This window comes from Narcine bancroftii, chromosome 4 (genome assembly GCF_036971445.1).
Source record: "Narcine bancroftii isolate sNarBan1 chromosome 4, sNarBan1.hap1, whole genome shotgun sequence".
Lineage (NCBI taxonomy): Eukaryota > Metazoa > Chordata > Chondrichthyes > Torpediniformes > Narcinidae > Narcine > Narcine bancroftii.
This window is the reverse complement of record NC_091472.1, coordinates 256,692,933-256,706,822: the sequence shown is the minus strand read 5'-3', so window position 1 is coordinate 256,706,822 and position 13,890 is coordinate 256,692,933. Positions and strand designations below refer to the sequence as shown.

Here is a 13,890-nt window from a genome sequence, read left to right as displayed (position 1 = left end):
TGGAGGAGGAAAGGGAGGGGTCAGGTTCATGAGCAAGCACCAGAGTCTGTAATCTTCAGAAATCGGTACTCCACCTTGAGTACTGAGGAGGGGGATAATCAGACTATGGTGGGCAGAGGTGTAGTGTCAACCTCTGTGACCCAGAAAGGTAGGGATAAAAGGAAAAGGGTGATAGTTATAGGGGATTCAATGGTTAGGAGGACAGACAGAGGTTTTTGTGGATGCAATAAGGAAAACCGGATGGTGGTTTGCCTCCCTGGTGCCAGGGTCCGGGATGTGACTATGCACATTCAGAACATCCTAAAAGGGGAAGGTGAGGAACCTGAGGTTGAGGTACATGTTGGTACCAATGATGTTGGAAGGAAGAAGGAAGTGGTCCTGCAGAATGAATATAGGGAGTTGGGTAGGGAGCTTAAAAGGATCACTAAGGGCGTAATCTCTGGATTGTTTCCTGTGACACGTGACAGTGAAGGCAGAAATAGAATTAGGTGGAGGTTAAACGGGTGGCTTAAGGGGTGGAGTAACAGACAGGGTTTCCAAGTTCTTGGACCACTGGGACCTTTTTTGGGGAAGATGGGACCTATACCGTAATGGGTTACATTTTAATCCCAAAGGGACCAGTCTTCTGGTGGGGACATTTGCTAGGGCTGTCAGAGGGGTTTAAATTGGTATGGTTGGGGACAGGATTTCAAATTAGGCAGGACAGCAGGGTGAGGGTTAGTAGGCTAAAAGACAACTTTGAATATTTTGAGGGAGGAAAAGCAGGAAGTAATAAAAAAATGTTGTAGTGAAAATTGTGAGAATTCAAGAGAGGAGGATATGCAGAAGTTAAGATGTAGGAGATCCCTGAGATGTATTTATTTTAATGTGAGGAGCGTAGTAAGGAAGCTGAATGAGCTAAAGGTGTGGATTGATTTGTGGCATTATGATGCTGTGACCATTAGCGAGACGTGGTTGAAGGAAGGTTGTTGTGGCTGGCAGTTGAATGTTCCAGGATTTTGCTGCTTTAGATGTGACAGAGTTGGTGGATTAAGAGGGGGAGGTGTGGCATTACTTGCCAGGGAGGATATTACAGCAGTGTTGAGGCAAGGTAGGTTGTAGGGCTCGTCAAGGGAGGCAGTGTGGGTAGAGCTGAAAAATAAGAAGGGTGAGGTTACTATTATGGGGGTATAGGCCTCCAAATGGGGAAAGGGAACTAGAAGAGCAAATGTGCAAGGAAATAGGTGAGATGTGCAGGAGAAATAGGGTGGTGTTGGTTGAGGATTTCAATTTTCCAAACATAGATTGGGAAACGCAGTCAGTAAAAGGGCAGGATGACTTAGTATTTATCCATTGTGTTCAGGATTGCTTTTTGCGATATGTTGAGATGCCAACTGGGGGGGGAGTGGTTTTAAATCTGTTGTTTGGGAATGCAATGGAGCAGTTAACGGAGGTAAGCACTGGAGAGAACTTCAGATCCAGTGATCATGGGTCCATTAGCTTTAGCTTAATGATGGAAAGGGATAGGTCGGGTCCGAGGTTGAAGGTCTTCGAGTGGGGGGGGGAAGGCCAGATTTGGAGAAATGAGAAGGGATTTTTAGAGAGTTGTGTGGGCTGATCTTTTTGTCGGAAAGGATGTAGAGGAAATTTGGGGGGCATTTAGGGGTAAGGTTTTGAGAGTACAGGATTTTTATGTTCCAGTCAGGCCGAAGAGGAAGACTAAAGGTTCGAGGGAGCTGTGGTTTAGTGGTGAAATTAAGAAGTTGGTTCAGGATAAGAGGGAGGCTGATACCAAATATAAAAAAACAAGGGATTTAGATTTAGATTGCAAGAAAAACCTTAAGAGGGAAATTAGAAAGGCAAAAAGAAGGTATGAGGAGTCCATAGCTAATAAGGCGAAGGTGAATCCTAAGGGATATGTGAACAGTAAAAGGAGGGTTAAGGAGATGGAGAAATATTGAACTATTTTTTCTCGTCTGTATTCACGAGGGAAAGGGACATTGGGCAATACGAGATAAGAGAGGCAAAGGGCTTAGTTATGGAAAGGATAGGGATTAGTAAAGTGAGAGTTTTGGAGCATCTAGGGTCAATTAAGGTCGATAAGGCTCCTGGTCGTGATGGGATTTTTCCCCAGTACTTTAAGGGAGGTCAGGGAACAAACAGCGGGGGCACTGACAGTGATTTTTCAAAGATCACTGGAGGAGGGGTGGCACCACACAGGATTGGAGGATTGCAAATGTTGTTCCATTGTTCAAAAAAGACAGTAGGTGTAGGCCAAGTAATTATCGGCCAGTAAGTTTGACTTCGGTGGTGGGGAAGGTTATGGAGGGTATTCTTCGAGATAGTGCACACGCATATCTGGATGGGCAGAGATTGATTAGGGGCACCCAGCATGGGTTTGTAAAAGGAAAGTCATGTTTGACGAACCTTAGAGTTTTTTGAGGAAATGACAAAAAAGGTGGATGAAGGTAGAGCAGTGGGTGTGATCTATTTGGATTTTAGTAAGCTTTTGATAAGGTTCCGCATGGAAGGTTAATAAGGTGCAGTCACTAGGAATTAGTAGAGATTGTGACATGGGTTCAGAGGTGGCTGGGAGATAGACAGCAGAGAGTCATGGTGGACAACTGTATGTCAGGATGGAAGCCTGTGACGAGCGGGGTGCCTCAGGGATCGATGCTAGGTCCCTCGTTATTTATCATTTATATTGATGATTTAGAGGAGGGTATGGTTAACTGGGTAAGCAAATATGTGGATGATACGAAAATAGGGGGAGTGGTGGATAGTGAAGTAAATTTTCTTGGATTACAGAAGGATTTGGCTTGCTTGCAAGAGTGGGCTGAAAGATTGCGGACGGAATTCAATGTAGACAAGTGTGAGGTGTTGCATTTCAGTAAAAATAACCAGAATAGGACATATACAATTAAGGGGATGGCATTGAGGCACACAAAGGAGCAAAGGGACCTGGGGTTATGGTACAGAGTTCACTGAAGGTGGATTCCCATGTAGACAGGGTGGTTAAGAAGGCATATGGTATGCTGGCCTCCATAAATCATAGTATAGAGTATAGGAGCTGGGAGGTGATGCTGCATTGGTGAGGCCAGGTTTGGAGCACTGTGCTCAGTTCTAGTCTCCGAATTATAGAAAGGATATAGATAAGGTGGAGAGGGTGTAGAGAAGGTTTACAAGGATGTTGTCTTGTATCTGGATTACAGGGAGAGATTAAGGAGCCTGGGACTTTATTCATTGGAACGTAGACGACTGAGAGGGGACTTGATAGAGGTATTTAAAATTATGAAAGGAATAGATAGACTAGACATAAACAGACTCTTTCCCCTGAGGGCAGGGGAGGTTGGAACAAGAGACCATGAGTTAAGGGTAAGGGGGCAACACTTTAGGAGAAATATTAGAGGCGGCTTTTTCACTAAGTGAGTGGTGGCAGAATGGAATGAACTTCTGACTGAGATAGTTGCGTCAGGGTCCCTTCTGTCATTTAAGAGAAGGTTGGATGTGTACATCGAGGTGAGGGGGTTGGAGAGTAATTGGCGGTGAGCGGGAGGTTTGAGCTAATGGAGTTGTCTAGTGAACCTGTGCGGACTCTAAAGGCCGACATGGCCTGTATTCGCTCCGTAAATGGTTATATGGCTATATAAATCTTTTCCAAACAGCTCTCAAAGCTTCACAATAAGCACGATCATACCCCATTACCTGATAAGAAATTCGGGCATGCTGGGACTAAGCATCTCCCTCTGCAATTGGATTCTCAGCTTCCTGACAGGGAGACCTCCAGCAGTCCAGGACCTCGAAGACTATCACACTGAGATTAGGGGTCCCTCAGGGTGCTTGCTTATTCCTCTGCTGTTTACACTGCTGACCCACGATTATGCAACCAAACAGGGCTTGAACCACATTATCAAGTACACTGACAAAAGGTCAGCCTTATCAGAACGAGGCAGCATACAGAGACAAAGTGCACTAACAAACTGGTTGCACTTGCAAACAACTTGTATCTGACCATTAAAAAGAGATTGTTGTCGACTTCAGTAGGACCCAGGGAGATCACGCTCCCCTTACCATTGAGGGTTCTACTGTTGAGCTCATCGAGAGCATCAAGTTCTTTAGTGTGCACCTGGCGGAGAATCTCACCTGGTCCTTTAACACCAGCAGTGTCTCTACTTCCTGCGATGGCTGAGGAAAGTCCATCTCCCACCCTCCATCCTCACTACATTTTCCAGAGGATGTATTGAGGGCATCTTATGCAACTGTACCACTGCTTAGTTTGGAAGCTGAATCTCTGCAAGACCCTACAGAGGATAGTGAAATCAGTTGAAAAGACCATTGGGGAACCCCTTCTTAGCATGGAGGACATTTACTACACTCGATAACATTGTGAAAGACTCCACACGTCCCGCGTGTAAACTGTTCTCCCTTCTGCCATCTGGCAAAAGGTACCAAAGCACTGGGCCCTAATGTCCAGAGTTTGAAACAGCTTTTCCCCCTCATGCCATTAGGCACCTGAACACCCTGCATTGTGTATACGTGTTAACTGTTTTCCTAACTTTTATCTGTGGTACTGGAGAAACTATCTCGTCCTAGTGCGAGCATGGTATCAATGATAAAGTTGACTTGACTATGTTGATATTATGCTGTGCAGAAAATATTTGCTGAAAGTATGGAACTTTAAAAAATAAAGGTACTTCAATTAGGGACAATGGTAACTTTGAGATGGAAATCCAGGATTGAATTAAATACATAGAAAGGGGAAGGAAGAAAAAAATGTTAAAAAGAAAGTATGCAACCAGTGTAATGGCAATAGGAATTGGTATTCTGCAATTCTAAATGCATTCAACATTTAAAAGCTTGATCATTTTGGTATAGCCAAACACCTGGAATTTTGATTAGAACATAAAGCAAAATATAAAATAATGTAGATTGGGAGAACTTGGACTTATTTTGCATGATTAAAGATAACATGCTGCAGAAAACTGTCATTTATTTTGCCTGCAAACCAAAATAAAAATTCAATTGTAATACTCCCTATTACAAACTGGATTTTCACAGCTTGTTCATAAGCCTGCTTTGAAAAACCCAATACCAGGCTTTTTGGGTTCATTTACAAATGTAACGTACCAGGAAGGACAGGCTGATATTGAAAAATTAATTTTCACCTTTGAAGCATCCATTCTGTACTTTGGCTGAAACACACGATATGATTAGATGGTGTGATAATCACTTGCAAAGAGACAGAAGTCATCAATAGTTCTCTCTATAATTGGATTCTGCCATGATTAAATCAGCTCCAGATTTGACTACCCTTGCCCAGTTGCATATGAATTCCCAAAGTGAGGCAAGAATGACTGCCCTCAACATCTGTCAGTTTGACTGAGGAGAGCCTTGGTAAATTTGAAGTTGATAGAAATTGTAGAAAAACTTCCTCCCACTGATTGGAATCACAAAAGATCACTGTCAGAGACATTCCTAAAGAAATACCCTCAGCCCAATGCTTTACAATGGCATCAGGTGGGGATGTTCAATGGTTCAATTTCCAAATCTTCAGCTAATGAAGCAGTGAACATTGACATAGAAAGAAAACACTCAGGTTTTGGTGAAGGTACAAATGACAAGCAATAAACACTGTCAAATAATCTGACCATCCCTGACATTCAATAGGATTACCATCATTATGCCTTTTCACATCGCTGAATCTAGGTGACCCTCCTGGGACCCGGGTGAAGATCCCAGGAAGGATGCACCTTTCCAAGTCTTTCACACTGTGACCTTACTTACCTGGAAATTCTGTGACTGGGCATTTTGGTGGGAGTGGGGGGGTCCCACCCCCAGCGATTGCATCATGATGCACCAACAGGAAGTGCCACCGGAGATGGCAGAGGTAAATATTTTGATTATCGTTGGATTTCTATATATCCAAACCTCTCCTTACTGCTTGCAGTCTGATGTTTGAAAGACTGTTGTGTCTTCTATTGCCTCCGTTCAGAAGCCTGCTGGCATTATTGAACCCAATTTGTTTTAAAAGTATTTCCTATCATTAGTCCTGTACCAATTAAGAATATTGGTGATTTCCTGCAAGTTGTTAGAAGCACAATTCACAGCTGTCACTTGAGTGGCACTCTGGCACCTCACCAGACTCCTTTGGCGCCTTGTGACAGTGGATCAATGTAGGATCAATGGCTGACTGTTACCCATAATCCACCAAATAGCTGGAACCTCTCTGTGTTTCCCTGGTGCTGGCAGAGCAGATCCAGCTGCGTGGGGGATTATGGGTAACATAGATGACTATTGATTCCATATTGAGCTGCCGCCGCAACGAGATTCTGGAGTGGCCCCATAATGGCCTGATGAGATGCCAGACTGGCTCTCTGGTGAGCCGAGGACATTCATGTGTAATAGCTCAAATGATTAAATATAATTATAGACACAGGATTGAAAACCGGACGATAGAAGCAAAGATAAGGAGATGGATAAGATGATAGATGGACAGGGAGCAGTAGAGTTGGAGAGGCGGTGCCATTTATCTTGGCTCCCTGTGTCTAGAATAGGCAGACTATTGGACCGAGAGCATGGTAGAACAGTAAATATGTCACCATCCTCACCTTGTTGCTTGGCGTGTGTATATTGTGATCTCTCATGGTGCCATGTTGGTTAATGTCTCTCAAATTCTCGCTATCTGTTCTACTTCAAGTTCAAACTTTACCCAAAGGATGCTGATGAGGGAACCGTCTTCCTGTGAGTGAAGAGGCCATTTGAACTTTTTTTTCGCTATAATCAGACAGTGTTGGCAAGCTGCACGCATATCTGTGGTATAATTCTTTATTTTAATCACTGTTGTGACATGCATGCAGGCATTGATGTCACAAAGCCTCCTCGGTAAGTCATTTCTTGATTCACACTGCCATAAGGTGATTGGCAGGTGAACTTGGCTGGGCTCCAAGAGTACCCCTGACATAGGTCTCAGAGCCCTGTCGATTTTGAGCGGCCTTGCCCGTCCGACCATTTCACATCGCAGAATTCCCGGTAGGTGATGGGTCTAATTGTCTGGTTTACCACAGTGTGAAAAGGCCTATTGAGCATCCCATCAACTTCCTGAAGAGTGTAGTAATAGTATGCAAAAGATCAACTTATCCTCATCAATGCATGGCCAATTTAAATTGGTGTTCTGCAATTGCTGGCTCATCTTTCAACTCTCTGAATCCATTCCACAACGTATGGAATATTCTCCACTTGCACCACCAACAATGTGCCACAACTTGACATCATCCAAGTTACAAATAATTGATAGGCAGTGACATACACAACCAAGTAAATAAATTGTAGTGTCATCCAAAACTATAAAAATCCACAATGTTTGGACTGAATTTCAAGACAAAAAATGCTTTCATTTTCGATGCATGAAACAATCTACTGTATTAAAAATCTTTCTGCAATCTCCAAAATATTGCAAGAACAGACAGTCATGATATACATGGAGGAAAAAAAATTAAGTCATACACAGTAAATAAACCAAACCCCAAGGAATATCTGCAAAGGCTTTGAAGGAGATCAATTAAGAGTACATAAAATCAATGGAAAATGTACATGAATCAGTGTATAAATGGGAAGGTTCTGAGTATGCTTGAACTTGATGGGTTAAATGTCTAACCTGTATCATAGCAAAAATGACATCTTGGCTCATTCCTAAGTTTCTACTCATTGCAATATCCAATTGGATCTCAAACTTTTTTTTTAAGATATTCAAATTACATAGAGAACAAGCAAGCAATTACTGTTAGTGTGCAGTTGATCTGACTCTGAGGCTAAGCTCCTCCTGCAACATTCACTGAAGCATTTCATTCAACACCCATAAAACCATGTCTTTTACCAATCTATTCCTTCAGCAAAATCCCATCCTCTGACAAGGGGAAAAATGAAAACGTGGACCATCTCCTGTGAGCTACCTCTTGAGCACAGGCAACACAATTTACCATCTTCAGTCTATTGGTGGACCCTCGAGCCATCCAAGCCAAAAGATTTTAGATCAAGATCTACCAGGCAACACTGATTCCTGTTCTGACCAGTGTGCCAATATTTAGACGACTTGCAACAGACATGAAAGTAATGGCAATTCACCCCCAGTGTTGTCCCACAAAATCCTATAAATTCATTAGCAAAACAAAGCAAATTTATACCAATGTTTTCTCTCAGGCTTTAGTAAATAGCCAACAGGTTCCACAATTCAGCAGGGTTACTCCTGTAGCTGCATCATTTAAACTTCTCAGTTTCATCCAACATCTTCATTTATTGCAGATTTCCAGAATCACCATTCCCAAGTCGTTTGCAGTGTTGAGTACTTCAGTAAATCAGTTTTTTTTTAAAACACAAATTAGAGTTGAAGAACCAAGAAGCTCCATCACAACATGTTCAAAGATTGGGAACATGTTGTTCCATCTTAGTACAGGTAGATCATAACTTCCTTCCAGTACTTCCAAAGGTGTACAATATTTCCTCCAGAGGCTAGCAACTTTGAATACTTACACAGCAACGCTAACTACACATTCAACAAACATTAACCAAACACAAACTAATACAACAATCATATTTCCCAGAAATAATATGTAAACAACCAGTCATGACCTGCCTTTGCCAAACAGAATTGTAGTTTATGCAGCACACAAGGTGCAGTAAATGTGGCAAACAAATTTCGGTGCTTGATCAAAAATGAGCTTACTTGTCATAGACAAACTATTTGAGGACATTTCCATTCTTTCGCCCTTCTTTTCCCAGAGCAACCCCTCCCCCTCCCCTCAATTTTTTGGGCAGGCATTGAAGCCTTGATCACTTCTGAAAATCTCTGGTTTCAAGTTTGGCCATGGAGGAGGGAAGAGAAAATGCCTGCTCCAGCACTTGACTCACATGGCAATAAATCTTGCTTTGGAGACAAACCTGGGCAGGTGCAATGATTTAACATTGGGTCAGAATTCATGCAGGCAGCTGAGATGCTCCCTCAAAGTACATATTCACAGTGTTGATGCTAGAGATTGTCCAAAATCATGGCAGCAAATGGTTGGGGGCTGTAATGGAAGTTTTAAACCGTGTTTTTTTACTTTTGCAGCCTTTGCTTCTGCAAGGCTGAGAACCTGCTTGTTTTTTTTAGAATCAGCAGACATAAGCTAAATTCCACCGAGGGGCCAGAGATGCAGTTATCTGGAGAAAGGACATCTGTGTCTAAAGAACATTTAATCTTCTTGCTTGTTTTGGTCACAGACTGTCAGAGGCCTAGCCTTGATGCAAAATAAAACTTGTATTCAAAGTGATAAGCTGAAAATTACGTTATTCGATAGAAGCCTAGCATGCTAGCTTGCTCGCTTATCTTTCTTGCTGTGCTGGGAATAGGTGCTTGGGTAAGCAGTTTTTGGGTAATACAAGCCATAGTCCCGCTGCTGAAATTTGAGACTCTCCGAGAGGTGGCAACATCTCTCAGCAAGAAGAAGAACTTCTAGAGTACAGCTAACGTCCCGGTCGGGGGAGGTGGAGAAGCTGCTACCGGCGCCCCCACAACCTACTACAAGTGTGCGGTCGTTGCCTCGCTTCAGCAGTTGGGACCAGTCCAGGCGTTGATAAGTATAATTGGGAAGGGCTAGCATATTGTAGTTTGAAATCAGCTTTTGAATTTGTAATAAACATTTGTATAAAATTAACTGCTCTCAGCATGTGTCTATTTTCTTTCGGTAGCTCAAACACTGTGACCAATCTAAAACGAACAAAGTGAGAGGTACAAGTTTACCCAAGACAGGGGCATAGGGCTGAACATGAGCAAACTGATGTGCTTAGTACAACTTGTTTAAATACTGCAATGTTAGAGCAAATATAGCATTTTTTAATTCATTTGCAATTTAAAGGCCTTTCACCAGCCTCCCCCCCACTGCAAACTATAGGAATGTTAACAGAGCTGGAACCAACATAAACAATGCTCAATGTAATATGTGCCCTGGTTTCATGATTGTGCCTGGACTGTTGTTCTTAAACTCACTGATCTCTGCCTCGAGATGGCTCTGCTAAGTAGCAGAAAGACCTCAGATTAATCAGGTCACAAAGAACAAGATCAGTGCAGAAACACTGATCCTGGCATTATGACCAGGAGTGACAAGGCTATAGGGACTAAGTGGCAACCTCATACAAACCTACCACTACTCCTAATCTTCCGTCCTAACCTGACCACCATTTTCAAAATAGTTATATTGCATTATGGTCAGTATATCAATTTTTATTGGCCCAGATGCACAGGATAATTACTGCCAATACAAGTCTTTCTGGACAACAGAACTCAACTTAACATGTTGAATGGACACTGGTTATTCTTTTGACAAATAAAAAAGCCAGGGAATGAATGCCAAATTGTTAACAATTGTGAGTTAATGTCGTTTTTCAAGTGGAAAAGACACCAACATCTGCTGGGAGAAAGTTGTTAGAAAACATTTCAAAATATTTGAAGTTTTATCTTGAAATATCCAGGACAATGAAATATTTTGAAGCATTGTCACACATATAGGAGCCATGGCCATTACCCAACACAAGTACCCATAATCAGGAAGGTAATAATTACTGTTGTTTAAGGACAACTATTCGTCGGTCTTCCAGCACACAAATGTCAAATGGAAGGTTACCAACTGGCCTATTCCAGATGCAAGAATATATGCTGAGGGATGCACTTAAACTTGGTGCAGTCAAAGTCTCTCAAACAACAGAAGGGTGAAGGCTGTTTGAGTGGCAATGGTGGTAATGGAACAGTGAGGTATTGACACAAACATGTATATAGCAAGATCAAATTTAATGATGTAAAGAGCTTTTGCATTTTATTTTCCTTTTCTTTCCCTTTCTCTTTGGCTTGGCGGACGAAGATTTATGGAGGGGTATGTCCACGTCTGCTGCAGGCTCGTTGGTGACTGACAAGTCCGATGCGGGACAGGCAGGCACAGTTGCACCGGTTGCAAGGGAAAATTGGTTGGTTGGGGTTGGGTGTTTTTCCTCCTTTGTCTTTTGTCAGTGAGGTGGGCTCTGCGGTCTTCTTTAAAGGAGGTTGCAGCCCGCCGAACTGTGAGGCGCCACGATGCACTGTTGGAGGCGATATCAGCCCACTGGCGGTGGTTAATGTGGCAGGCACCAAGAGATTTCTTTAAGCAGTCCTTGTACCTCTTCTTTGGTGCACCTCTGTCTCGGTGGCCAGTGGAGAGCTTGGGAAGGCGATATTTTATATTGCAACAAATGCCCTTCAGTCCAATCTGGGCACGCCTACCAAAATGCCCCACCTACACTACTCCTGCCTGTCTGCAATTGGCCCATGTCCCACTTAACCTATCCTAATCATGTATCCATTCAAATGTTTCTTAAACATTGCAATAGTACCTGCCTCAACTATCTCCTCCAGCAGCTTGTTCTCATTCTTGGTCTCACCTTTAACCCATGTTACTGACCCCCCCTATTCTGGGCAGAAGACTGTATTCACAATCTATTTCTCTCATTATTTTGAATACCTTGTTGAGATCACCCCTCATCTTCCTACACTCAAGCAATAAAACCCTGGCCTGTTTAACCAAAATTGGCCTGGACAAGGCAGCATAACTGGGCTTTAGACCATAATGTTAACATCTTCATTCATGAGTATTTACAGCATTGACTTTCACCTTCCAGTATCTATACAACTCTTTCTCTTTAGAGTGGCAACATTGAAACGTGCATATCCCAAGGCAGCTGAGGCCTCAGTTTAACATCTGAAGACCAGCACCACTGACAAAAAACAGATGCTGCAATGAGAGTGTTAGCTTGGAGGTTTTTGCTCAAGTCTCTGGAGCGATCTTAAGCACAGGTCTACTGACTCAACAAGTGCTCTAACCACCTACCCTCAATTTGTATTCCAAGAAATTATCCTTTTCCAGCTGTGAGTGGAATCGGCCTGACGATCACCAAGCACAACAATATGGCATACAAGATACACATTTTCACACTGTACTGTCTCAGAACCATCAGACACTTGCAGTGATTCAGGAGAAATACAACATGCAACAGGGCCTTCCATGCTGACCAAGTTGGCACTCTGGGCTATCAGTCTATCATCTCCATCTCCATCTCATAGATAGGCCTATCTGAAGGGAAGTGAATGCAAGAGTCATTTGCACCTAAAGTTGCCATTCACACATTTTGGTATGGAGGAGTAGATGTGCATAGTCAAACCAGGGTTGCGCAATAAATGGCAGAGCTTTGGAGAATATTGTACAACAGAAAGACAGAGGTTTCAGGTGCAGGCTTCCAAGAAAATGGCAACATGGAAGGTCTAGTTGGTGGTGATGTTTGGCACTCCTGCTTCTGTTGGGTAGGGTACAAGTCTAGTCATCATGATATAGCTGTACAAGGTGTCGGTGAGAATAGTAGAAACTCAAATGCTAGAGAAACTCAGCAGGTCTCACCGAGTCCATAAGAGGTAACGTCGGTAATACATCTTTATCTCCTATGGACCCAGCAAGATCTGAGTTCCTTCAGCATTTGTGTGTTCTTAACTATAGTCACAGTGTCTGCAGAATTTAGTCTTTCACTCCAAGGCGTATGTGAGACAACACTTGAGCAGTTCTGGTTGCCAAACTCTAGCAAGGACACAAGTTCCAAGGGGTGCAGAGATCATTTTTCAGGAGGTTGCCATGAGAAGAAATCTTCAGTTATAGGGAGGAGATGAATACACTGGATCTTTATTCCCTACAGAATAGGAGGCCGAGGAGTGACCCAAGAAGTTCATAAAATGAAGATTAGTCATAAAGTGAATGCTGTATAGGGTGGACAATTCTGAAACTCTAGGGCAAAGATTAAAGGTGAGAGAGGTGATATTGAAGAGGGACCATAAGGGGAATTCCCCCCCCCCCCCCCACCAAAGAAGGTAGTCCATACCTGGAACAAGGAAATTAAAAAGGGCTGCAATGTTCAATATTTTAGGTGCAATAATATTCAAAAGAAATTTCAACAGATTTATGAATAGATAGGACTTGGAAGGATATAGGCCAAATGGAGGTAAATGGGTGTAGCCCAGAATGCCAACTTGGTCAGCATGGAAAAGGTGGGGCAAGGAAGGCCCTGTTGCGTACTGTATGACTGAAATCATGCACAAGCCTCGCACTTTGCACCAGAGGACAGCAGAGGATTAGGTCTCTGGAGTTACAAGACTGAGACTCTACTACCTATGCCACTTTGCTTTGATATTTCCTGCCAGTTTGTCAATTGAACTGGTACATCAATGCATGCATCAAGGTAGTGTACTACCCTATCCCCAACCATAAACCACTCCAGGACCATCGGAAGATCCTTCTGCAGTACTGAAAGATTATTTCTTACACTAACTGCAACTGTGCATAATCATTGTTTTATGCTTATGAAATTTTTGTTTGGTCTGTTGTGATAAATTTACGCAAATGCAGTTGGTGCATCTTGCGTACCTGCAGCAAGCACAAGAATTTCACTGCATCTGTACATTGTACTTGTGTACATGACCAGCACCTCTATCTGGAAATTGCATTCAACTTTGACCAAAAGATACTGCTAGAAAAAAAAAAGCAGACCCTTTCTTTCACAGGATGTGATAGTTCATTATTACAAGATCCTAAATATCATGGAATTAGTTACTTGCTAAAGCATTTATCGGAGCAGATAATATCCAGCCAAATTGGTGTGATCTAGAATATAGAGCAGTTTACCTTTAATGACAGGAGTCAGGTTTAAAAAAATCAAGTTTCACTATTACTGGTACCAAATTTTTGTATCCTGGAATTTTATTTAGTTAGTCAAATATCTCCAAGCTGTTGTGGAAGGATCAACAATCTTGTTCCCAGATCACTGACCTAAGGTTCTGCATCACTCAACTAACAGCAATCCCCCAGTCTC

The 13,890-nt window shown here is 42.6% G+C and overlaps 1 protein-coding gene across 12 annotated transcripts in view; it reads right to left on the bottom strand.

Moving 5' to 3' along the window:
- The window catches only part of LOC138761894 (myc box-dependent-interacting protein 1-like), a 190,970-nt gene that overhangs the window by 15,310 nt on the left and 161,770 nt on the right, over positions 1 to 13,890 (bottom strand). For 11 of the 12 annotated variants that reach the window (XM_069934809.1, XM_069934816.1, XM_069934815.1 and 8 more), the window contains one exon: positions 5,145 to 5,171. The exons of the other annotated variant lie outside the window; for it this stretch is intronic. In XM_069934809.1, the coding sequence (XP_069790910.1) occupies positions 5,145 to 5,171 (27 nt within the window). The remainder of the gene's footprint in view (positions 1 to 5,144; positions 5,172 to 13,890) is intronic. 12 annotated transcript variants of the gene reach the window in all.